The following is a 24130-nucleotide window of genomic DNA, read 5'->3' as shown; positions in this document are numbered from 1 at the left end:
TTCTTCAGATACCATCTGTAACTGTTTGTTAGGGTTTATTGAGAGAGAGAGATTGAAAATATAGCATTGCAATGCCCTTTTATGCATCAAATCATAGCAAGATTGGGAATCCTGTATGTAGTTCTGGTTACCCACACATTTTTATTTCTAACTTGGGTTTTGAGTTGGCTGGTATCAATTTTATTTTTCCTCTCTTATTCATCTGATCCAGGTATAAGCATAAACACCCCAAACAAGCACCTGGAGCCAATAAGTCGTCTGCATGAGTGCTAACAGACAGAGGTTCAGGTACTGTTGTAGAAAACTGAATTAGATTGGTCAACGCAATCTAGGGATGTGGTATTCATCACATTTCCCCTGAAGAACCTCTTCTGCAGTTTGTTGGTGCTGCTTAATCTGGCTCTGCTGCTGGACACTGAAGTAGCACCCGGGAGCTTGCAGTATTTTTCCCAATTGTGTTCCTTCTTCCAGAGAGATGACCCGGTACATCTCAGTCCAAGCAGGGGCATTGGGGACTGGCCAGTCATGATCCAAAACTGTGGGGTTCAGGGAGGGCTTTTTCAGCAGAGGTCTTATCACTGCCCCTTTATGGCAGGTTGCAACCCTGCTTTGCTGAACGTGTTCAGTCGCCACTTGGTTAGTCTTCCTCAGCTGCTTCCATGAGCCAGGAAGGGCAAGGATCCTGCACCCACGTGGCGGCCCTCACCTCTCGTGAGAAACCTGTCCCCATCCTCAGGCTGCACTATCCCAGTATCTGGTTCTGCACAGCTTGTGGTTTGTTTTAAGTACGGGTGTTGCAGAATGCTGATGAAATTGGAAATCTGGAGTGGAAATTGCTGGTGTTCTCTTATTCACTCCATGTCTGAAATGGAAATCAATCTAGCAAACACAATTGGTATTGGCCGCTGGGGTTTTGGGGGTTTTTTTTTCCAGTTCGTAAACAAGATATGATCAGTAACTGAGGACACACTGTGTCAGGGAAGACAGTTTGGGGGTGGGAATAGTTTAGCAAGCAAAAACGGGGCAGGCATGAAGAAAGTCTCACCTGAGGCTGCTGGAACATTTGTTGGGGTTGAAGCAGCTGCTTGACTCCGAGCATGAGCAGGTATGAGGGTCGAAGCCAGAGACGGATTACTTGACAGTTCTAGGAGGAAGTTGAAGAAGAGAGTATTCACAGCCAGCCCACAGGGAGCCTCTGCCAGTCGCTTCACACAGTGTTTCCTATCCCACATCAGCCACATGGCCATGTATTGCTAAGAATCGATGATTCTAACATGCTTTTCCCAGGGTTGGAAACTGCTCAGGCAACTTCACTGGGGAAAGACTGTCATCCTTTGCATCTTCTTTTCTGTGGAAAAGGTTTTTCTCCGCCATGATGTCTGCCAAATTGCCTATATTGCATTTCTTTTAATTTAAATTTCCCCCTTGTTGTTTTTGTACAGACTGTGTATTTGTGCATTTCTACACCCACACACCTTGCTCTTGGAACTGTGAGCTATTTAAAACAAAACAAGCAAAATGATTAGTACGATTACACCACTAAATCACACCAATAATGTTGAAGGGAAGCGAGTATGAACTATGAGATTGAAGCAGCTGGTCTTATATTGCAATCACTCTAGCTTCCAAATCCCTAAAAGAAACTGTCGTTATTAGTACTATTTCCCCATAAGATGGTGGAGAGGAGAAGCCAGGAGGTCCCCTCCATCCATCCTTTTGTCCACTCCTTGGGCAATAAGGACACAAGGGCTACAGATCCCGGGTGGGGGGGTAATTTCTGGATTACTTATTTTGAAGTCAATCACAATCTGTCTGCTGGTGGCCAGCCAGTTCAAAACAGTTCTGACTGTCTAAATGGCTGACTGAACTCTCAGGGGGTTGGACTCGATGGCCCTTGTGGTCTCTTCCAACTCTATGATTCTATGATTCTATAAACTCTCCTCTGTCTCTAACAACTCATAGAGACCAGATGCCCCAAGATTCATGGGCAAATGACCTATGCCCAAACTATCCCTATTTTCCCTGATACATCACTCCTTCTACCCCCCCCCCGGGGGGGGGCTTCCAATTTGTCTTTCAGGGATGACTTTTTAAAATAGGCATTTTTAAAAATTCCTACATGTGCCCTAAGCTGGCCTTAAATTCCCCCCACCTGCCCCAAATTGCATTTCCCAGCAGTGATTGCTGCAGAATGTGTTTTGAATTGCAGCTATTCTATTAGTACAGATCTCATGTGAGATTAAACTTTCTGTCAAACATTTTTGAGGGATGGAAAGTAGAGTGAAAATTTACATATAAAATAGGTAACAAAACAAAAAGGAACAGCAGACACTGTACCGTCAGTTTACTAGCACATGTGCTTCAGGAAACCAACATAAGACAACCTACTGCACAGTAAAATGCTACATACTTGGGGCCAGCGGTAGGGCATTCTGTTTTTCACAAGTGTGTAATACTGGCGAGAATGCTCTTATAGTAATAATAATAATTTATTACTTATACCCCAGCCACTCTGTCCAGAGATGGCCTCTGTAACCATCGACTTAAGCAGCAGTCAGAGTGGCAATGGCAATTTTTTTGAGAGCTGAATATGTTCTTGCTAAAGCACCTCCAGATAAAACTGAGTCACAACAAAAGGTCCTCCTGCCTGCTTGCCTGGGCCGTCGCCAACTAATGCATCCCATTTGTGCACGGGTGTCCGTTTGCACAACAGGTCTCTTCAGCCCCTCTCCCCAAATCCCTGTAAAGTTGGGGAACCCCAATCATAGATTTAAGGGGCACATGGGTGGGGGGGAAGAGGCAAGGGAGTCCCTTTTCATAAGTGGAAATACTTCCACTAATGGCAGGCTTACACTACGTTGAATACAACCATTAATTTCCCCTCCAGCCTGCCATTTACAGAACAGCAGAAATAATCCAAGACATACCAGTGATTTTAACAATATTAGTTTGAACTGCCTCAAGTAATTCAGTGCTGAGATAAGGCAAATTAAACATCCAGTGTAGTTAACAAGCTATTCAGAGCAGTGCTGTGGTTACTTTCATATATGCAGAAATGGAAGTTGGCATGGTGGGTCCTGGGTCAAGAGGAACTGGCAGCATTTACTGTTAGCAATCCAACCAGGAAAGGAAGCACCATAACCCAGAGTGGAGCAAATGCTTTAAAGGCAGAAAAGGTGGATCACAAGAGCAGCAGCATTTGTGCGCTTGGAAAATACTATCCCAGCACCCTTTCGAAACCTGACAAGTGGCCACGGTCCTTTCACTGACTTTAACATAGAAAAGAGTATCTTCAAATAGGGCTGCAATATTATTAACTGGCTAGATTTTTTAAAAATAAAAAAGCTTTAAATTAATTAATTAACATTGATAAAAAATAAATTTAAAAGGTGCTGCTGATTAAGCAGGTAACATTTTATTTTTTAAAATTATTTTCTATATAAAGGCAGCAGATGGCAAATATTATCTTCTCTCACAGGCAAGCATAAATGCCTCTTCCAATGCCTGCTTTGACACATAGCATCCTATAAAAGAAAATATGCTTCTTGATTCAGATCTTTTTTAACCATGTGCAAATTAAATGGATATGTTAACCATAGTTGCCATAAATTGTTGAGCTGCTGCTTCTTTTTGGCAAAGCTGTTTGGCAAAATTGCAAGAAGAAAAATGCTGTTTTTGAGCAATTTTTATGGGAAAACAGCCCTGCCGACATGGGCAAATGCAGACGTATGGAAACCCTATGTTAACCAAATTGGATATATGAGTAATTGCAATTGGGTTGCAGCCATCTTCCCAAAGAATCTGAACAATACAGGCCACAAAGTATGCTTCTGTTTTACAACCCCTAACAATTGTACAGTTCTTGAAAACATGTGCAAGGCAACTGCGAAGACATACTTCCTTAGCCTGCATTTCAGCTGATCCGCTAAATCTGGACTCCTGGATGTTCTAAGTTACATACTCAATTAGCTTATTAAATACGATTCCTGGTAAAAATGTGAACATGAGGAGTCTCTATTCTTCCAAGAATATTTCAATCTTCTATCTAACAAGCAATTTCATCTATGACTAACTAGGAATTGAATGTCCCAGTAATAATGGCAATCATGGCACAGAAGTATCAGCCTATTGAGATTATGGATGCGTATCTATGTCAAACAGCCTATCTTTGATCAAGCCAGATTGACTGAGGGGTAAAGAAGTCTCCCTCTTGGACTTTTTTAAAAACCCTTTCTCTACACCTTCTCAACACAGTTCAAGCTTTGAAATATTCCCACTCTTTCCAGCTGCCCAACATTTCTACCCATCCCTTCTATTTGAGATGATGCCATCTTTGTGCCATAAGAAAGTGCAGACACACAATCTTCCCTCATGCTCCCAGACTACCTTGAGTGGTGAAGTTGAAGAGTGCAGGTTTCTCTCGCCCACTCGGTAATTTGATGTTTGGGTCCCGTAATTCATCAAAGAAAGAGTGTGCGCACGCTTCCAGCGGAGTCAGGCGTGCCGTGGGGGTATATTCCAGCAGACGGCTACATAGCGCTATTGCTTCGGGTGGAGTGCGGGGCCGGAAGACCTGCGGCAGAACAAGAGGGACAGTCCGTCAATACTCTTCTTTGCTCCTGTTGTTGAAGGACTGAGAATCTGAGGAACTAAACCGCTCAGAGTAGGAATTAGACATTAGCTTATAAAGTACTGAAGCTTAATCAAGCTTCTAGGGTTGAATGGTTAAGTGCAAGGAAGGTTGTTGTACTAAGGGGAAATTACAAGGTCACGGGGGGGGGGGACACAAGACACAGCTGAGAAGAACTTTTGGGAAGAGAGAAATAATCCATTCCAAACATAACAGGAATGCAGTCGGCCATGCATATGGGTTGGAGGAGAGAGAAAAGCAAATGAGCAGGATTTTCTGAAGACCACGTTCTGAAGCATTTACTGAAAGCAAAACTTTTAAGCAACCAACTGGTTTTGTACTGGGTGTGGATTTATGCTGACTGGTAGGGACACTGATCAGGTCTCCTAGTTTTGGTTTATCCTTTAATAATACACAGCAAGTAATTAATTAGGATAACTTCCAAATTTTAGGCGTTTGGGAGTATTGCTGAAGGGTACTCAGCCAGCTAGTTTTTCTCTCAGACATTTGCCATCGGAGGTTAGGTCAAACAGCATATATTTTTACTATTCACAATCAGACTTTTGTCACCAATGTTGCACTCCATCTACCTTCTCCTCTCTCACACACATAAAAATTAAATAGCCACACATTCACAGGTTCCTTAAGCACTTTCTTTCACCTACGCTACAGGTGCAATACAGGTCATGAGCAAACAGTACATGTAAAATCTTGAGACAAGGATGGGACAAAAAATGGCAAATCCAACTCACAAAACACAAAGGATGAGATTCAGTTGTGGCAGCTCACTTGCACAGTGGAAACCTGCGTTTGCAATGAGACTTTTGGTTCTACTTATTCCCCATCCCTGCCACACCCAAAATCCGCCCAGGAAGGTTACTCAATCCTCTGGAGCAGATTTCTGGGTGCATGGAAGGCTGCTAGCAGGAAGAGAGGAAGGAGAAACCCCACCAAGGGAATGGATTCCCAGGCATGTAAAGTTGGACCAAACCCCAAAGCAATGGCATATACCACATGCAAAATCAACTGCAAATCTGCTCAAACAGATTTTGAAGAGAAGATATTTAAATTCAGCAGAACATAAACTGCGTCAAGAATCTCCTCATCACTAATAATGGTATAAGCTATTGGTGGGATTTATCAAGAGTTCTGAGTTCGTACAGAAAGCTAGTTTACATATGTGAGGGAAAGTAAAAAAGCTGAAGAATTAAAAGACAAGAATTAAGTTAAGGCGGGCAAACGATCACATAAGCAAAACTCTTCTGCAGTGCCCAGATGTTGCAAGAACTATTAAACTGAACCAGGCTGTGGCTTACTTTCATGCCTGGGGCAACTGTGAGAATAAGTAGTAATACCATAGTCTGAAAGGAATCCTATGGACCCCTAAAACAGACCATGATATTAGCCCCTCTCCTGCTCTAGCCTGCTCAGGCCAAGAGAGAAGCCAAAGCAAGTCTTCTCCCCACGGGTATTGAATGCTCTTTTCAACCCAGGAAGAAATGACCATGTTGCACAGCCATAGTTTTCCTTTACTCTTAAAAATCAAAACTACATACACGTCAATGTAGCATCAATGTAGAGGAGGGAAAACTGGCCTGGGGGAATCAACAGGTGAAGGAATGTTGAACTATTCCCTCTTGCAAATGTCATGAAGACAAGCTCACTTGTCTCCCCCCCCCCCCTTAAACTGAATTTGTGCTTAGTTCTGGTTTCAGAACCCAGCTGCAGAGGGAGAAAAGGAAAGGGCTAAGCAACTTCACAAAACACCTCTGAAAACTCAGCACTTCTCCTCCTCTTGCCGGGTTAGGAGAGGTAATGAGAAGCTCCTGCAGCTGGCTTTCCTGGTACTACTCTGGCAGCAACTCCTGAATAGGAGACAGTGGCATCTGTGCCCTGACATACTTCTTGGAGCTACTTTTAAGTGCAACCGGTGACATGGGTTTATCTTTTGCATTTTTACCAGGTGTCCCCTTCACTTCCTACAGGGATGGGGAATTTGTGACCCAGGTGACGTGGGACTACAGCTCACCCAATCCCTGCTCACTGGCTCTTCTGGTTGGAACTGATGGGGGATGGAGTCCAACAACAAAATATCTGGAGGGCCTCAGGTTACCCATCCTAGAAACCATTTCACTGCCATATGCAAGAGAAAATGCCTGTGTTGTCCATCTAGGATTGTGGCGAGACCAAGTTGTGGGGTCATGACCGAGTTGTTGAAGCACAACCATGTTTCATCTCATAAATTTTGGGGAAATTATCTCCATTAAAGAAGTTCAAATTCTTTTTTCCAGATACATAATCCATCAAGTTACTGAAAATCCCACATTCAAATTTGGATATACATTAAACCAAACTTCCCCCAAATTTTATGAACCCCAAATACTGTCCTAGAGCTTGTCAAATAAAACTGTACCCCACCCCCATATGAAATCAGGTGGAAATTCAATCTAAGGTTGAAATGCCTTAGGTATACTTGCCTCCTTTAAAATAAAACGATGCTTTGTATTTTTCTTCATTACTATCTTTAGATGAACTGCTAACTGTGGAACTTTTCTTTCTCTCTTTCTTTTTTTACTTGTCTAGCAGAACTCAGGCTGACTCTACCTTTCACTCCTTCCCTGAGTAAGCAAAAGCTATTCACACTTAATATGTCCTATAATGTACTGTGGCGTGTATTCTAGCTTCCACTATTACGGCAGGCCCTCATGAAGATCAGGTTGCCCTCTCTCTGCTGGGACTCGGAAAAAGTAATTTGATACAGAATGTACTACATTAACAATGCCAGAAAATTGAAAGCCCAACCCCCGCAAGGAACTAGCAGCTAAAAACGAGAAACGTTGAGAGAGAGAGAGCATTTGGCTCAGTGACCTCAATGGCTGCTGTGTGTCAGCTCTTCCATCCTCATTTTTGCCTCTCCTCCTCCAACAGTAAACCTGATGATATGAAAAAATATTTATGTACATACCCGTACTCCTGAGGTGAAATGTCCTGTTCCTGACGAGTCCTAAAGATGATAATGCAGTGAAATAATCCAAACAGGGGGAGTCAATCCAAAAGAATAGTCCAGCAAGGAAAAATATATCCAATATTATCAGAAATCCATGGTGATGGGGAAATATTAAATGTTTCATACAATTAGAACCTTTAAACATCAGTCTCCATAGCAGCAAGTCCAACTTTTTAAAAAATGATTTTGCACGGGTGAGGCATAGTATAGAAACATTTTATTTTAAATGCATGTTCCAATGCCAGTGACTTTAGTAAAAAGTAACAAAAAGATGAAATCAAATGTCTATGTAGAAGTAAAATTATATACTGAATTTTCAATATTAAACTGCAGTCTTCTTCCCAGTCTTGGAGACAGATTTCCACAGACATGGGGAAAAACACGAGACATGCTCTCATGTACAGACTACTCTTTTTTTCTTCCTCCTCTTTGTCCCAAAAGCACAAGATGAGAAGTGTTTCTGAAACCACGCATGTAATAGATAAAGATCTTTAAGATTCAGTACTAAAAATAACTATTTTAAAGTTCTATAAGCTATGTGTGTATCAGGCCGCCGCGGATTATTCTTCATTTTGGATTGACTTCCCCGCCAATGGACTGTTAGTGTTTAGCTTTTTTGGCAGATATCTCTTTAGGATGCTTCAGGAACCGGACATGACATTTCAGAAGTGCTGGTAAGATCTTAACTCTCCCCTCCCTGCCCCTTGATTGTGGCTTCCTTCCTTACGCCCTCGCGGCCATTTAAAATGGGGGGGGGGATTTGTTTGGTTTTTTCTTTTACAAGCGAACACTGATAATGCAATGAAAGAAACACACTGCCGTTGTTTAACTCTTCTTACTTACTGCAACCTGTTCTACTGCCTTATTCACCCACCAAGAACTACATGGAAGCATACAAACAACAAACATTAAAAGCAAGGGACTGTCACAGTTACAGGTCAAGTGGTCGATAATACAGGTTGCTCACACTTAAGCACAATGGGCCGCATTGCAGGCTGGGGGGGGGGGTTCAGCGTTCTATTGTGCCTAAGTGCAAGAGGGCAGGTGGCGGCAGAGTACGCTGTTAGCTGTGAACCGTCCTCACCATTATGTTTTAAGCACCATGGTTACTGTGTTTAATGTAGTTTTCAGTGAGGGAATTTCTGGGGCAAATAATCCGCGGATTATATTTTAGTCTGCGGACTAAAATTTAGCACTCGGTCTGAAAACCGGCCCGTCACAGTGAAATCTATTGCAATCTAAAATAAGTCTTGGTGAAGGAAAGGAAAAGCTAAGAGCACAAAAGAGAATGCAATTGGGCAGACTAACCTTTAGTATGCAGACTAAATACGGCCAGATAAAATGCACAGGAAAGCCACACGCAGAAAACAAAAACTAAAATAAAACATGTGAACACTGATAGGAACTTTTCAAGTAACTTTTAAATATTATCTCACTTGTTCATTAACATATGTTATCATGGTCACAGATTTACTATTTTAGGTAGACTTGCTTGATTAGTTAAATAGAGGAAACCACACTGAAAAATGCATATCTACATGTGGACCCTACACAAAATGTTCCTTTGTGAAGCAGCCCTGTTCAGCACTCAAGCCAACCATAGTCTCAATTCCATGATATTCCACTTCCATTTTCCTTCCCCTCCATTACTGGAATGAAAGGTTAAGAAATGAAGAGATGCTATTATCACCATGTAAGTTGCTTTGGACTATTTTATAAATTAACAAATATAATTCAAGTAATCTTAAATGAATTGGTTGGGCAGAAAGTACAGATGACAAGTTTCTAAATTCTGTTTTGAAACAGTGGATCACAATAATTTAGAAAGAAGTACTTTCTAAATTATTGTGATCTACTGATTCAAAGCAGAACTTATGCTTGAAAAGCGGGGGAACAACTCAAAACATTATTGAAAAAAGGTGATTTTTTCCCTTTCCCTATTATTTGTACAAGAGCTCTCCTTCTCAATATATCATCAGGGCTGAATCAGTGCCATGATGGGTCCTGAGATGTAGCAGACTCTTCCAACTCCAAACTCATGTACCTGACAGTTGTGCACACATATGAGCATGCACACACACACACACACACACACGAAGAGTAGAAGAGAGCTACATCATGCACAACAAAATGCAGGAGGAAGAACTACTACACCTTTCCCATGCTTCCTGAAAGCAAAAAAATTCCACCCCCTCCCCACCGACATGGATACATTTTGCAAAGGGGTCTCCCTGAGTAAAGGGAAATGTGGCTGCTGGTCCTGTTTCTGACTGCATGCAACTTCTGTGGCCCAACCGATTCTGAGGATGGTCATAAGGGGCACTCTTGTAGCTCTCCACTACCCTCAGAAGCTCAGAGAGTTGACACCCAGAGGAGGGCATCTTCATATAAGCAGTCACAAAGCTTCTACAGTCATACCTTGGGTTGCGAAAGTGATCCGTGCGGGAGGCTCGTTCACAACCCGCAGCGCCATGTCTACACACACTTGCGACGCGATTCGGTGCTTCTGCACATGTGTAAAGCGCAATTTAGCGCTTCTGAGCATGCGCTGAAACCCGGAAGTAACCTGTTCCAGTACTTCCGGGTTTGACGCGGTCTGCAACCCACAGTGTTCGCAACCCAAGGTATGACTGTAAACCAAAGTCTGTTTTTATTTAAAAGGAATGGACTATTCAAAACAGTATGGAATGCTACTCAGCCCATCTTGGGGCAGTCGGCTGTAAGTAGAAAGCGTGTGGTGACTCCTCGCCCAGAAAGGATCAGAGGAGAGGAGCCATTCCCACCATAAGGGCTGTCCTCCAGGGGCCTGTGGAGAAAGTGTGGAAAACTCCCCCCTTCCTCCTTCTCCCCGCCTCCCTCTCTCTCATACACACCCACCCACCCACCAGTAAATCTGGAGAAGTGGGAGCATGTAATAAGACGTGGCTGAAACAAAACACTGTGCTGTGGAATCAATGTATGCAGGGCTGGCCCAAGACATTCTGCTAAGGTGGACCACCAACCAAGTTATTTTGGCACCTGAGACAGAAAATCCCTCTCATTCCCAGAAGCAAAAACAATAATAGAACTAACAATTTGCTGCCCTTTCATTACACCCCCAAAATCAGCTGCCAGAGGCGGCCTTCTCCTAGCGGCCAGACTGGCCCTTTACGGGAGGAAAACGAAGTTCTAAGGACACATCTGTGTGACACCCAAAATGAAACTTTTGCATCTCTCCTGTTCTGCAGGTGGCAGAAAACATAGGGGAAAAGAACATGCTTTCTGCTCTACATGGCTCCAGCCATCAAACACAGCCTTTGGGACTGCATGAATGGGGCAAATGAATTTTGACCCGATGCAATGAAGGTTTGTCACTTGCTCTGAGGAAGGCAAGGTCTCCACAAATGCATATGATGGGAAGGAGCAACTGTCTGTTTTCAGAGGAATTCCAAGCAGCGAAGAATGAAGCAGCAGGTGAATGCAGATTGTTGAAACATTGCAGGGAGAGATATCATGATGTCAAGAAGTGGGTCCTGAAGAGGAATGCAAGGGTGCAAAGGCACTTCATTTGCTTTCTCTCTCAGGTAGTGGGGCAACCCAAAGGAAGTGCCTGTTATATGACTAGACAATAACAGCTATTAAGAAGAGGGAGGGGGGCACCCGGCAGCTAAAAATCCATAGTGGCAGAAGTCTTGCACACTTTGTTTTCTAAAGAACACAAAGGTTATCCACCCTACAAAATGAGAGGCTGATGTGTAACCTATTTATTTAAAACATTTCTACCCCACCTTTTGAGTAAGATGCCCAAGGTTGTGAACAATAACTAAAGTCAACAAAACAGTCATTGCAACAATAAGATCAAGGAACACAACAGCAAATAAAATAAGTAGCTGAAAGGCCAAACATTCTGGTGAAAGTAAAACATGCCAGGAAAAATGTAAACAATTACCTTCCATGCACCACACTAAATACTCCAAGAGGAGCTAAAACACTTTCTAGGGGGGGCCAATAATTACTTACCTGGAACCTAAACCCTGTGGACTGGGATTTTTTTTGTTTTTACTAGGAGTCTTAATAATTAATCTGTTTTCGACAATACAAGCCCTAGGAACACACAGTTATCCGAGGGCCACAGGACCTCAATTTCCCTAACTTAGAACTAGGGGCAGGGAGGAGGAAGCAGGAGTAACCCTGCAACTGGTCAGAGACCTTTCTAAAGAGAAGAACTCTGGACTCATGGTCATCTGATGGAATACTTTGGTCCTGACCCGACCAGTTCACCCAGCGTTCAGACTTTCTTGGATAAACTCCAATTTCCGCCAAGCAAGGCATCCTTCTTATCGGTCTAGCAGGTGGGATTGTTCCAATGGTGCCTCCCTTTGCTACTGTCTCCCCCAACCTTATGCCCTGCTGCTGTAAGCCCTCCTGGACTGTGGATTTATCAGTTCATTTACTTCATTGGCTCCCTCTGCGACCCAGTAAGATTCCTATGTGTAGAATGTCTTTTCAGTTACACTTCCATATGCTCATTCTGCATTAACTTTATGGGGTAATTTGGATGTGAAAATAAAGAGGAAGTCCTTTGTGAAAGAATTGGGTTGACAGCCAGATACCAGTTAACAGCATCAGATTGAGAACATTTGCCATTTTCAATTTTGCGGTCTAGCTGCCACTTACCACTAGAGCTGAATCACGGTATCTTCAACTACAGCTCCTTTTAGTGTCTATTTAGGAAATGTCAGCTTTGAGTGCCTTAATGTCTCCTATTTTTGCTGGAAGAAATAACTGGATCTTCACGGAAAACTAATAGAGTGTTCTATTCATTCTATTAATGAAACACTGCTTTATCATCTATTTGGCTGTTTCTTTAATTTTTAGCCAAAACTGAGTCAACAGAACATGATGTTTCTGGTATGCTGGACTCCACTGTGCCTTTATAGGAAGAAATGATGCAACACTGAAAATGTTTTGAGGCAGACAATGTAGTCATGGTCCTATGGTGTCTGCTTTCTGGCCAGAAACTATTGTTCATATTAATCTTGTCTCGGATATTTGCAGATGATCACACACTCTTAAATTATATCCTTGAGGTGTGGTGGCTAACAGATGGACAACAAAAGTGAATTCTGTGAGCCTTTTGGTGGCCAAAAGACGTATATTGCAAGGTTAGAAGGCTAAACATCCACTATGTACCACTCAGTGGTCTGAAGATCTCTGCCCTTTATCTGAGCACATGACCAAATATAACTATTTGGACATAGGAACTGCTTATATTAATCTATACATTTAAATTAGGATTGACGTAATATTTGTATTATCAATGTCAACTGCCTTTGTTTGTTTTTTCTCCTTTCTCTCTATTATATTTTCAAGTTTGTTTTTAAAATTGCCCCGTGCAACAAAAATTACCAGAAATCTACAAAGAAGGCTTCTAAATTGTTATTGCAGCAATTATAGCAATGAACTCTCAGTGCTCTAGCCACAGTAACAGAGGAAACATGGAGTAAGACTCCCCCTACGGACCTGAAGATAAAATTATCCGGGCCATTAAGGGCTTTAAAAGTAAAATTGTAGTGCCTTGAACTGAACCTGCGACATGTTTCCCACACCCATGTTGAGCCTCACACACTATCTAGCAAGGATGGCTTCACACACAATGTGTTGGATAATTGTCATGAAATCATTTTTAGTTAGGACAGGGTGCAACCAGCTCACACTTAAGGAACTCTTTCAGGGAGAAAATAATCCCACTGAAAGCACAGAACCTGCTTGTCCCCAAATGAGCTGACCTCTTAAGCATCAACATTTCTATCTTGCCTGAATTCTTAAGTCACTTTAATTGCCCCCATCCAGCCACATCCCAAAACATGCTTGTCTCTTCCAGCAGCCACAAATTTCAAAAGAATTAAATACTATTGGGTAGAACAACAGTCACTCAATATTACCCTCAATTTTGCTCAGACAGGAGTGGAACTATCAGAGTGTGAGGCCTGAAGACTGACAGCTTCTAGCAACCATATAGCGTACAATTCCTAGAACCTTTGTTGCAGATGGTAAACCACCACAACAAAAGTAGTTTCTATTCTGTATTCTGCCCTAATTCTGGATTGATATGGATCGTGGAGATAAATATAATCCAAGGGTCACTGGAATTGCAACCCTACTGCCTACCCATCATCTCTCCCTCCAACTTTGTTCTCAGAATTGATTTCAGCAAGACCTTCTCAGTTAAGAGGACATGTCTAAGCTTAAGTTGTCCGAGGACTAAATATATGTAGGAAAACACACTCTGTCCCATTCACAGCTGCAATCCTTCCCTCCAGAAGAAAAAGTGGCAAGGGGGAGAAAAGCTTGCCCTGGAATCTGCAGAGCTTGCTTCTCCCCACCTGCTGCTCTAAGTGAGCGGAAGGGAAGCTCACATTGGTTTCTGGCACTTTACAGAGAACCAAGTACTAAGAGGTGTGTGGATGGATGTTTGCTGCTTGTTTATAACTGTACTGTGATACTTCCCGGTGAGGCAGGAAATGGTTCTATTTTAATTCTATCGCTCACCTCAAGAAAGAGAATCATATAGGTTCACAATACATCAGGCCCTGCTTGTCTCCTTATTGGTGTGGACAACAGCTACAAACATGAACAATAAGGATCTCTATTCATTTTTCTTTTTGATTAATAGCCAGAACATTCATAACAAATGTGATACCACCAAATTTTGTATAGTGAAGTGCTACTGTTGAGGAATCCAGTCAATACCTCTTTCCTTTCTCTCCCTACACACCTCAGTTTTCTTTCACCCCCTCCAAAAACACTCAGCTTTCCAGAGCCACAATGAGCATTCCTAATCCTCAATGGGTTTTTTTTGGGGGGAGCCCTTAAAAAAATAATTCCTAAAGATGTTTCGTACGTCTACAAGCCCTGGGGTTAACCTGAGCATACTGCAGCCTCCCTCTTGTTCCTCAGTTGCTTTGTTTCAGCTAAAATCCTATTAATATTCACCAGCTGAATCTCCTGTTAAACAGGTGAAGCTAATCAAGTAATAAGACACCCTGAAACTTCCATATTTACACAAGACTTCACACACACACACACGAGAGTTGGCTATGAAGAATAAAGGGTTGGATTCCCAGTACATAAGTAGGAGGGGTGGGATGTAAAGGAAGGTGCAGTTGAAAAGAGAAATATGTGTTTCACCCCACCTGACTGGAAGGGTCTTCCAGTTACAGTAACAAAAATACCATTGTGAACATGGTTGAAATACAGTCATTAACATTTATAGGACCACAGAGTAATAGTGCCTTGGTTTGCTCATTAACTTGTAAAGATTAATGTATGGACCTCAGCGTATCCTCTCCAGGCACCCACTACTATTTCAAACAGGCTCTCACCTTAGTCCATGGATGTGCCTTAATCTGGGGAAATTTAAATTCAGTGTAGTTTGGATTCATTTCTCTAATCTGTTCTCTTGTAGGAGTTCCAAGGACCTAGAAAACAGAAAACGTGGTCTATTAGCACCTTGAAACAATATAGCTATTGCAGCCAACATCTGTATCACACAGCACTTCTAGTAAAAGGAATGGATGCAAAGAGGAACTGCACATCTAGTGAGCTCTCCAACTGCGGCCAAGTTTACATTTTAATCACTGGCTGTATCTCTTACTATTCCCTGGAGTACCAATCGCATAATTAATTCAAATGTATGTAGGACTATGCACCATAATTAACATTATGCAGACCATCTCTGAAGCACTTAAATAATTTTGTACAAAATGCACTTTAGATAAGCCAAGTGCTACCTTAAGCATACTTTATTTTACTACCAACAAAAAGAAGAACCTTCATATGAGTACATTCTGTATAAGAAATGCCCTTTTTTTCCTTCTCATGGTGTGAGTGACGGATGATTTGTGTCCAGCTCTGTTAAAAAACATTGCCTTTGAGGGGATACAGCCCTATCTGCAGCATCTGATCACAGCAACTCAATCACAGAATGTGTATTCTATGAGACCTGTTCAGACCTGCATTTGCAAGCACAAAAGTTGTATAAGGAGCCAAAGCACACAGCATGTTCTACAATGTGGACATGTTAAGACTTAAAATTCTGCTGTCAAGAGAAGATGAACACTGAAGGACAACAGCTGTAGCAGAAACTCCTACAGAATGAATTTCATTGGATATACACCAAGAGATCTAAATGAAGAACTAAACTGAATATGATGAACTGAACAAAATCTATTATTTTTGTCTGCATGAGAACGATATATCTGTGTGCATTTATATAAGTTTGACCATTGAATTTTGTGGAGAATGATTTTGTTCTGTCAATTACAGATTGAAAACCACCACTTGACGCTGATATAAGCCGACCTAGTTTCACAACTTATCCTCTACGTTCCTCAATTCCAGGCATGCAATTCCTTTTGACAACTTCTCTGGCCCTGATATCTATCACATGTAAGTTACAGGGCTCTGTTTTTTGAAGTTGGATTGCGGGGATACACAACCAACTTAGAATTGGGTCAAAATACACTGAAGGAAACTTCTGAGTCGCAGCCAATACACCTGCTTCACAAATAAGCAGAAGATTTCACTCCTTTCCATAGCTAGGGAAGACTACATGCTACTGGATCATGTCACAATTAAGGAGCAATGAACATTGTGAGGGGTGTGGGAGCAGGAATCATTATGTTTGGCCATTTGGTAGTAATTCCAATACGTATTTTTGCACTTTTAGATACGTTTTCTCTTTTATATTTATTACTTATTTAGGTTATTCATATCCTGCTTTTCATGGTAGAAAGATTCACAAAATGGGTTTCTTGCATTTCTAATGTAGTGAAGCGACTCTGAGTGCAAAAGGGGTAAAAATTACTTATTTACTTACCTGGAAAATAGAAGCCAGTATCACATTTACTTTTAAATATAAGGAGGGTTTTATATAAACCAAAGTTACATTAAAATTACTATTATTTCATTTCCAATTTAAAATGATGCCCAAATAATAATAAAAACCCCTCATACCTTGATTATTTCCACCAACTGATCTACACCACTGTCGCCTGGGAAAATGGGTTGTCCCAGCAAGAGCTCTGCCAACACACAGCCTGCAGACCAAACATCTGGGGAGGGGGAAGAAACAAAGGAAGATATTGGGGGTTGCATAGATCCATTTTCTCTCTCTCTCTCTATATATATATATGCACGCGTGCGCACACACATATACACACACGCACAGTATAAATAGAAATAGATACAGAACAGTAAGGCTTACTGTCAGGGTTACTTCCAGATCCGAGCTCACAGAGGATCACGCTAGCCAGCGGTCGTTAAATAAAAGTCTTTATTGAGTTACAGTCTCCATTCTCGAGCTGCTGCGTGCAACCCTACGTCTTATGCTTAGATCGGCGAAGCTCCGTCTGAGTCTCCGCCCCTTGCGCACCAACTTAATATCCTAGCCCTGCTCCACCTTTTCCGCCTGACAGTTCTCCTCTGGGTCCCTCTGCCCCCCTGGGTCTCTTCCTTCCGGGATTCTTCTGACGCTGACCCCCCGGACCCTTCTGTCTCCTTGCGCCGGGCTTTAGGACCTGGCTCCCTTTCCGGGCTGCCTACTGCGCCACCTTCCTGTGCATTTGAACTTGGCGCGCGCGCCCAACCTTCCACTTTCCGTCTAACCGTCACTTCGCTCCCCGATGAAGGTGTGGCCACTCCTGACTCGTGCCCTCCCTCCTGTTGCGAGCTGCCAGCGCTTGCTCCCTGGCGCTCTTCCTCTTTCCTACTCTCTGGCGGTGACGTTGGTCCCGATTTCCAACTGCTCCCCTCTGAGTCCCCTCTGGCTCTTTCTTCCTGGGGTGTCCCCCTAGTCTCCCCCCTTGCCCTGGCCACTGGTGCTCCTTTTTGTGAATCTTCTGATTCACTGGAAAGGCTCGGAGATCTCAGGTCGTCGTCATCACTCATCCTTTCGTCTGCCTCCTCCCCCTCGCTCTCTGTTTCCTCCCTTGCCCTCGCCTCTGCTCCTGAACCCCTGACACTTACTTTACCAGGTAAGCATTTAGGCCGCTGCAGAGAAGCACTGACAATGTTCATACAAATGGTACCTTATATGAATCTGTACCAGGTCAAAACTTGCAAAGCAAAATTATATACAAAAGTAACTCAGTAAGATGGTGCTGGTGTTCTTTTCAGATTTTGCCAGTTTCCACACACCCCTCCTCTAATATGAAATTCATTCTATTCCATAGATATTTCCATTTGCATCTCCACACTGCCGCTCACATTCCCACTCACTCTCATTTCAGACCTTGTCGCCTTGGCTCACCACCTTCCTTCCTCTCTAACAACATCCCAATGCTCTTCCCTGGTAATTTCAACATGTGTGGTTCTTTTAAAAATGTGTTTTTAGTAACAAAATATTACTCAATATTACAGAGCCATTATTGGTGAGAGTGTTGGACTGGGACCTGGAAAACCACAGTTCAAATGCCCCCACCATCGGGAAGCTCACTGGGCTACCTTGGGGCAGGTACACACTCTCAGCCTAGCCCACCTCACAGGGGGGGGTTTGTGAGAATAAAGTCAGGGAGGAGAATTATGTGTGTCACTTTGAGCTCCTTGGAGGAAAAGTGGAATATAAATGTAATCTAAATAAATAAATAAAATGTTTATATATACAATGTAAAATTTAAATCTCAAAAGAGGAGGAAGGCACTGTGCATTCTGGATTCTAGTTCCTTGTAAAGGACAAATCAGCAGAGCTCAAAGAAGACAACTGAACACTATTGTCTACAATATGGTATTGTGGCAAAGAAGCCTAGTTTCCAATATTTTAGAAAGAACAGTGCTGCTCTACCAATACTGAAAAGATCACACGCAGAGTAGTCTGCTTCAGTCCCAGGTATACGTTAGAAAAGCCGTCCCCAATCGGGTGCCTTCCAGATGTTTTGGACTACAACTCCCATCAGCCTCAGCTAGCAGTATACATTAGAAGAATGAACCTGCTATGCTGGAAAGGGTTCAGGGAATGCTTGATGTGGCATGCTGAAAATGATTCAGGAAACAGCAATGATAAGGCAATGGACTCATTAACTGGAACGATGCATTTTCAGGTGACCACATAAGCTAACCATATCAGCTAGAAAACCCGAAGATTTCACTTATGTAACAAATAATGGGTGGATCGTGGCTGACATTCTGCTTCTTATATTTCTGCTTGTTCTAGAGCTGTGGTAGAAATGTCTCATTTTAAATGCAACATGGTAGCAAACTGGACTTATACTGAGAGACCCAGGTTCAAATCCTCCAGCATCCACGAAGGTCACTGGATAAGTAAGGACCAGCATCGCTATTTCTCAGCCTAATCACCTAAGAGTGTTGTTGCAAGGATAGGAACTGAGGGAGAAAGGCCAAGTACATTGCCCTCAGCTCACTGGAGGACTGGCAGGATTTGTAAAATATGCAATTAATCAATCCAATAATCTCTATGCCAGTCCAGGGTCTGATGCCATAAACTTCCCTGCAGCAGACTTTGGGTAACCTTTATGCCTTTTATAGTTGGGCTGTCTCACTACAAAGCAGAGCTTGCATCCTGCAGAAATAAACAAAGGTGGCATTGTTGATATGGCAAAAGAAAAGGATCAGAAAATGCCACGATGTCACACAAAAATAGAGGTGGAAGGTCCTGAATACTAGAATTTGCCTTGGCTCCATTTAACAGGATGCTGAAAATACAGCAGATGAGAATCTTTTATCTTGATTTTCAGGTTGGCTTTATAATGGAACAGCATGGGTCACCTACCATTCATTGCAAATACTGGATATCCATGTGAACTGTAGCTTTGGGGGGGATGGAAGTGCGGTGTTCCATAATAGCTCCTCAACAGGAAGATTTTAAGCGGTTTTGTTGTTGTATTTCTGGATAGTTGCGATTGTGTAGTCTACCATTCTGATCACATAAAACATAAATGTTTTAAAAATAAATACACACATACCTATACTGGAGGTATAATCTGTAGCTCCAAAGATCAACTCTGGTGCCCTATAGTACCGAGAGCAGATATAAGAGACATTAGGCTCTCCACGAACAAGCTGTTTTGCACTAGACATGAGGAAAGAAAAAGGAAGACGTTATTTTTTTAAAACAAAAACATGCAGTGCAATTAAACACACAAATGTTATTTTGCTTTAAGATGAACCTTCATTTGCAGCTCTTCACTACGTAGACCTCCTGTTGCATAATACCTTTCACTTTCCCAAAGTCTGGGAGAAGGCACAGATGTTTAGGATCAGGGGCAACAGAACCACAGGATCCGAACTACAGAAAAGGCCCAACATCTTTAACAACAGCATGACAGCTGTGTTATCAAAATATTCTGCCTCATTATGAATCTAATTCAGAAAAGGATACCACTGCTATCATATTCAACAGAGAGAGGGAGTTAAGACACCATGAAACACATTAGCTTCCTGGTCTCTGCAATACAATGTACCACAAGGTACAATCTTGTCCCCAATGCTGTTTAAAGCTATATAAGGTCTATGGATGGAGTTCTTAGGAACTGCGGGCAATTGGGTGTCATCACTTCTCTACTTCGCCATAACATCTGAGTCACAAGGGGTTTTGCATTCTCTGGGTGCACTGCTGGACTGGATGAGGGCCAATAAACTGAGCTTGGTTGGTAGTTCCCGTGCCCACAAGACACACCACAGCTAGGCTATTGATGGGGACAGACCATCGCCAGAGCATAACTGCAGCACTCAAAAGTCTGGAGCGCTCAAATGTACTGGCTGCCCGTACATTACCAGGCCAGGTTCAAGGATTTTGTATTAATTTTAAAAACCCTTAAAATGCTTAGAGACTATTGTAGTTAAGTGGTATAGAAACTGTTCAAATAAAATAAAATAATGAATTCCCCAGACACTTAAATCATTAATTCTTCTATAGAAATGTCCTTATACTGTGAAGTCTTACAAATTTCAACTACTCCATTAGGCACTAAAGTCCTTCTAATGACCTGCTGGGGTCAAGAGGAGGGGTGGTCAAATGTTGCACTCCCAGCCATGCCAATGAAGTGGCCCTGCAGAACTGCTCTTCCATCCTCTCCTGCAACCTGAGGAATGGCTGCTGCCAAGTGACAGCCGCTGGCGAGAGAAGACTGTCATCTGGGCAAAGCAGATATTGGCCCTGCGTCCCTTCACTTCTATGCTGTAACAGTAACGCCGTTGTGTAGTTTGCCTGTCTTTAAAATATTTACTTTCAGACAGATCTTCTTTGGCCATATTTGCCACAAGACTAATGTATTTATTGCAATGAGACTTACTGTGTGGTACAAAATGGCCTAGCTGTTGCTTCACCATAAACTTCAATAGACATACCTATCCAACATGACTCAGCCATGGAAAATTTAACACAGAGGCAATCAAGCGCACTTTGCTCATTTCCAAAATTAAGTGTAATACTGTTATAAATGGGAGTGGCCTTGTCATGCAAGCCAGAATAACCACAACTACTGAAATGGGGCTCGGGATAAACACCACTGTCCCTCCACTATGTTCTCCTGGACTAATCTTTGCCAGAGACACTTACCTTCCAAAATCACAAAGTTTTAGGACAGCTGTGTCGGGATCCAGCAAAAGATTTTGTGGTTTTATATCCCGATGGCATATTCCAAAGGAATGGATATAGGCTAAACTTCGGAATAGTTGATACATGTATAACTGGAATATAAATAAGAGATTTTTAAATAAATATTATCTCCCATACTAAAACATGGCAGGAGGTTTAACGTACTAACTTTTCTATAATGCTTGACAACTAAAAATATGGTTAAAACCAACACTTTGATGTAATGTCCAAACACTGTCCTTTTTTCATAATAAATGTATTCTGTGTTTTATTTTTTTCTTTCACACTTGTCTTCCACTTCAGAATTCAAATCAGCTTAATAATAGAAACGATCAAAACAGTAGCAGAATAAAAAATAGAAGTATAAAATTATTAGAAAGATTAGACAATAGCAAATTCTAGAGCATCAGTTATTTTATCAATTAAACTAATTAACACTACTCCGTATCAAATCTAAAGAGGTTTAACACTTCCTCCTCATTTATAAAAATAGAGAAAAGCTGAATACTATTTCAAATTTTATGGAAACAAGTACTGTGGAAAGCTGAGAAAATATTTACATGCAAGAAAAAAGAATGAAAACCGAAGGGAACAGGAAATATGAAAATATTTTTTAAGAAAGGCCCAGCTGACAACGGGGACAATTATAGAACAATTAGCTTAGTATCTATTATGAGCAAGTTATACTTCAGATTCTCTGGCAGTGTTTGATTTGCTCCCCCAGAGACAAGCTATGACTGAAACTGAGTAATGTCCTTGTTGATAAAAGACTGCTCCATCTTAGTCTCTGAAAAGAAGCCTACACAAAAGAGTCAGTTATTGGATGGTCAAACTCCAGAACAGGTAAAGAGTATTAAATACCTTCTATACAGTATTTCTTGGACCACATATAGACTTTATGATGTCCAGAAAGTGAATACAAGTGAAAGAGGCATTACGAAGGGTGAGCTCGTCTCACACAATGAAGTTACCGAGCTCAGCTCTTTTACGGAGTTCTACTGTGGGGATAGTCATCGGAGAACTGGGTCAAAATACATTCAAAAAAACTTACTGGAGTCCCTACAAATACCCTGCCTCGTTAATAGGAGGGGTCTTTCACTCTCTTCCAGAGCTATGGGACAATATTTCTTACCAATTAGACTTATTAGTTGTTTGTTACCTGTGGAGACACAGGGAAGAGAAGCCATTTGGCTCAGGCCACACCAAGAGCATCCAAAGATCTCCAAGGAGAGTTGCATGCTCTCTTTTTGCAGTCAGCAAATGGGAAGCAGACTAGTGACTAAACCAGGGACCTAAAATGATCTAAATCCACCCCCTTTTCAAATTCCTAACTAATTATCTGATTTTTATTTTATCTGTCCTAAATGTGAAACAGGGGTGCAAGATCTACTACCATTAATATATAAGAGATCCCATTCCATCCTGATATTTAAATTTATATTTTATTTGTATTTATATTATATTTATATTGTATTTAAATCCTGATATTTGAATTTAAATTTCACCTACTAATGGGTGGCTTCAATTATCCTCACATAGAGGATAATTCCAGGCATGATGAAGAGGTAAAATGTTTAAATATCATTAAAAACTGTGCCATAGATTAGCTGGTCATGGAACCAACCAGAGGGACGGCAGCCCTGAACTTAAGTGGCACGCAGACACACAGAAGCCAGTGCAAGCTGTGCTTTTGAACCGGCCGGGAAAAGTGGCCACAGTACAAACAAATTCAACATATATGTAAGTGGACAACTGCCAAGAAAATCAAACACAGTCACGTTCAACTCCAGAAATGGAAACTTCCTCTTTTAGCAAAAAGAAATTTAAGCAGACAACAAAGGATACATAAATAAAATAAAAGACTGAGCAGTACGTTGCTAAAAATGGAATAAACAACGACAAAAATCTTTAAATACATGAGTAGCAGGAGACTGGCCAGGGAGCCGGTTGGATCATTGGATGAAAAGAGTTAAAGTTGTGCAAAAGGAGGAGAAGCAGACTGAGAAGAAACTGAATGACTTATCTGCATCTGTCTTTACAATGGCAGATAAAGGGTGAATCCATACACCTGAACTTTTAAAGAAACTGAGGAACTGAGGCAAATTGTAGAGACAAGAGACAAAGTTCTTGCACTTCTGGCCAATGAGCCAAACCATTTCCTCCAAACCAGGCTGTAATGGTTCTAGGGCTTGCTCGTGCGTAAGCCTGTGCCAACACCGGGCTGAGTTGCCTGAGTGAACCTTTCCTGTCACCCGTGGCTGTCTCAATCGCTGGCAGAATCCGTCAGTGGGCGTTTCTTAAATTTCTTCCAGCAAAGAAGCTCTTTGACGCCCAGTCTCCTCCTACTCTCCCTGCGCAGAAGGAGGGCGTAGGCAGCGGAGGACCCATGCTCTCCTCGCTGGTCCCCAGCAAGGAGTCATGTGCCCCCCTTCTCCACTGGAGCTATGCTGCCTCTCCCCATCCCGGGACGCTCTCTGGGATCCCTCTGGAGCTTGCTCTCTCCCTCCGTCACTGATGGCAGTTCCCTGACACAGGCATACCTGTTAAACAGCTAATGCCACTGGCTGATGGGCAGGGCTCAATTCTGCTGAGTGCTGCTTTGCCAGCATGTTGGCAAAGAAGAGCCTTTCCCCCAAACCCGTGAGTCAACCTGACTAACAGGTGGGTGGTACCAAACATCTGTCAAAGTTAGCTGGGGGAAGATAACTATCTGGCCTGCTGAGCCAAAAGGGCTCCCCATGCCTCTTCTGGGCCTTACTGATAGATCACCTATTGTCTTGTCAACTCTTGTGCTGACGTCTTGCCTGTGGGTTTCCCACCAGCCTCTGCTTGGCCACTATGAGAACAGGACACTGGACTGGATGAGCCCTTGGCCTGATCCAGCAGACTTGTATCACCA

General features: G+C 42.3%; 1 protein-coding gene across 2 annotated transcripts in view; it reads right to left on the bottom strand.

Moving 5' to 3' along the window:
- Positions 1-24130, bottom strand: part of GSK3B (glycogen synthase kinase 3 beta) — a 65156-nt gene that overhangs the window by 7903 nt on the left and 33123 nt on the right. The window contains exons 5-11 of one of the 2 annotated variants that reach the window (XM_082206111.1): positions 21193-21323; positions 19598-19704; positions 16635-16732; positions 15002-15097; positions 7596-7634; positions 4387-4573; positions 1046-1144 (exon numbers count right to left, since the gene is read on the bottom strand). In XM_082206111.1, the coding sequence (XP_082062237.1) occupies positions 1046-1144; positions 4387-4573; positions 7596-7634; positions 15002-15097; positions 16635-16732; positions 19598-19704; positions 21193-21323 (757 nt within the window). The remainder of the gene's footprint in view (positions 1-1045; positions 1145-4386; positions 4574-7595; positions 7635-15001; positions 15098-16634; positions 16733-19597; positions 19705-21192; positions 21324-24130) is intronic. The other variant, XM_082206112.1, reaches the window with a different exon arrangement.

This window comes from Podarcis vaucheri (assembly GCF_965113315.1).
Source record: "Podarcis vaucheri genome assembly, chromosome: 17".
Lineage (NCBI taxonomy): Eukaryota > Metazoa > Chordata > Lepidosauria > Squamata > Lacertidae > Podarcis > Podarcis vaucheri.
This window is presented reverse-complemented; position numbering and strand designations above follow the sequence as displayed.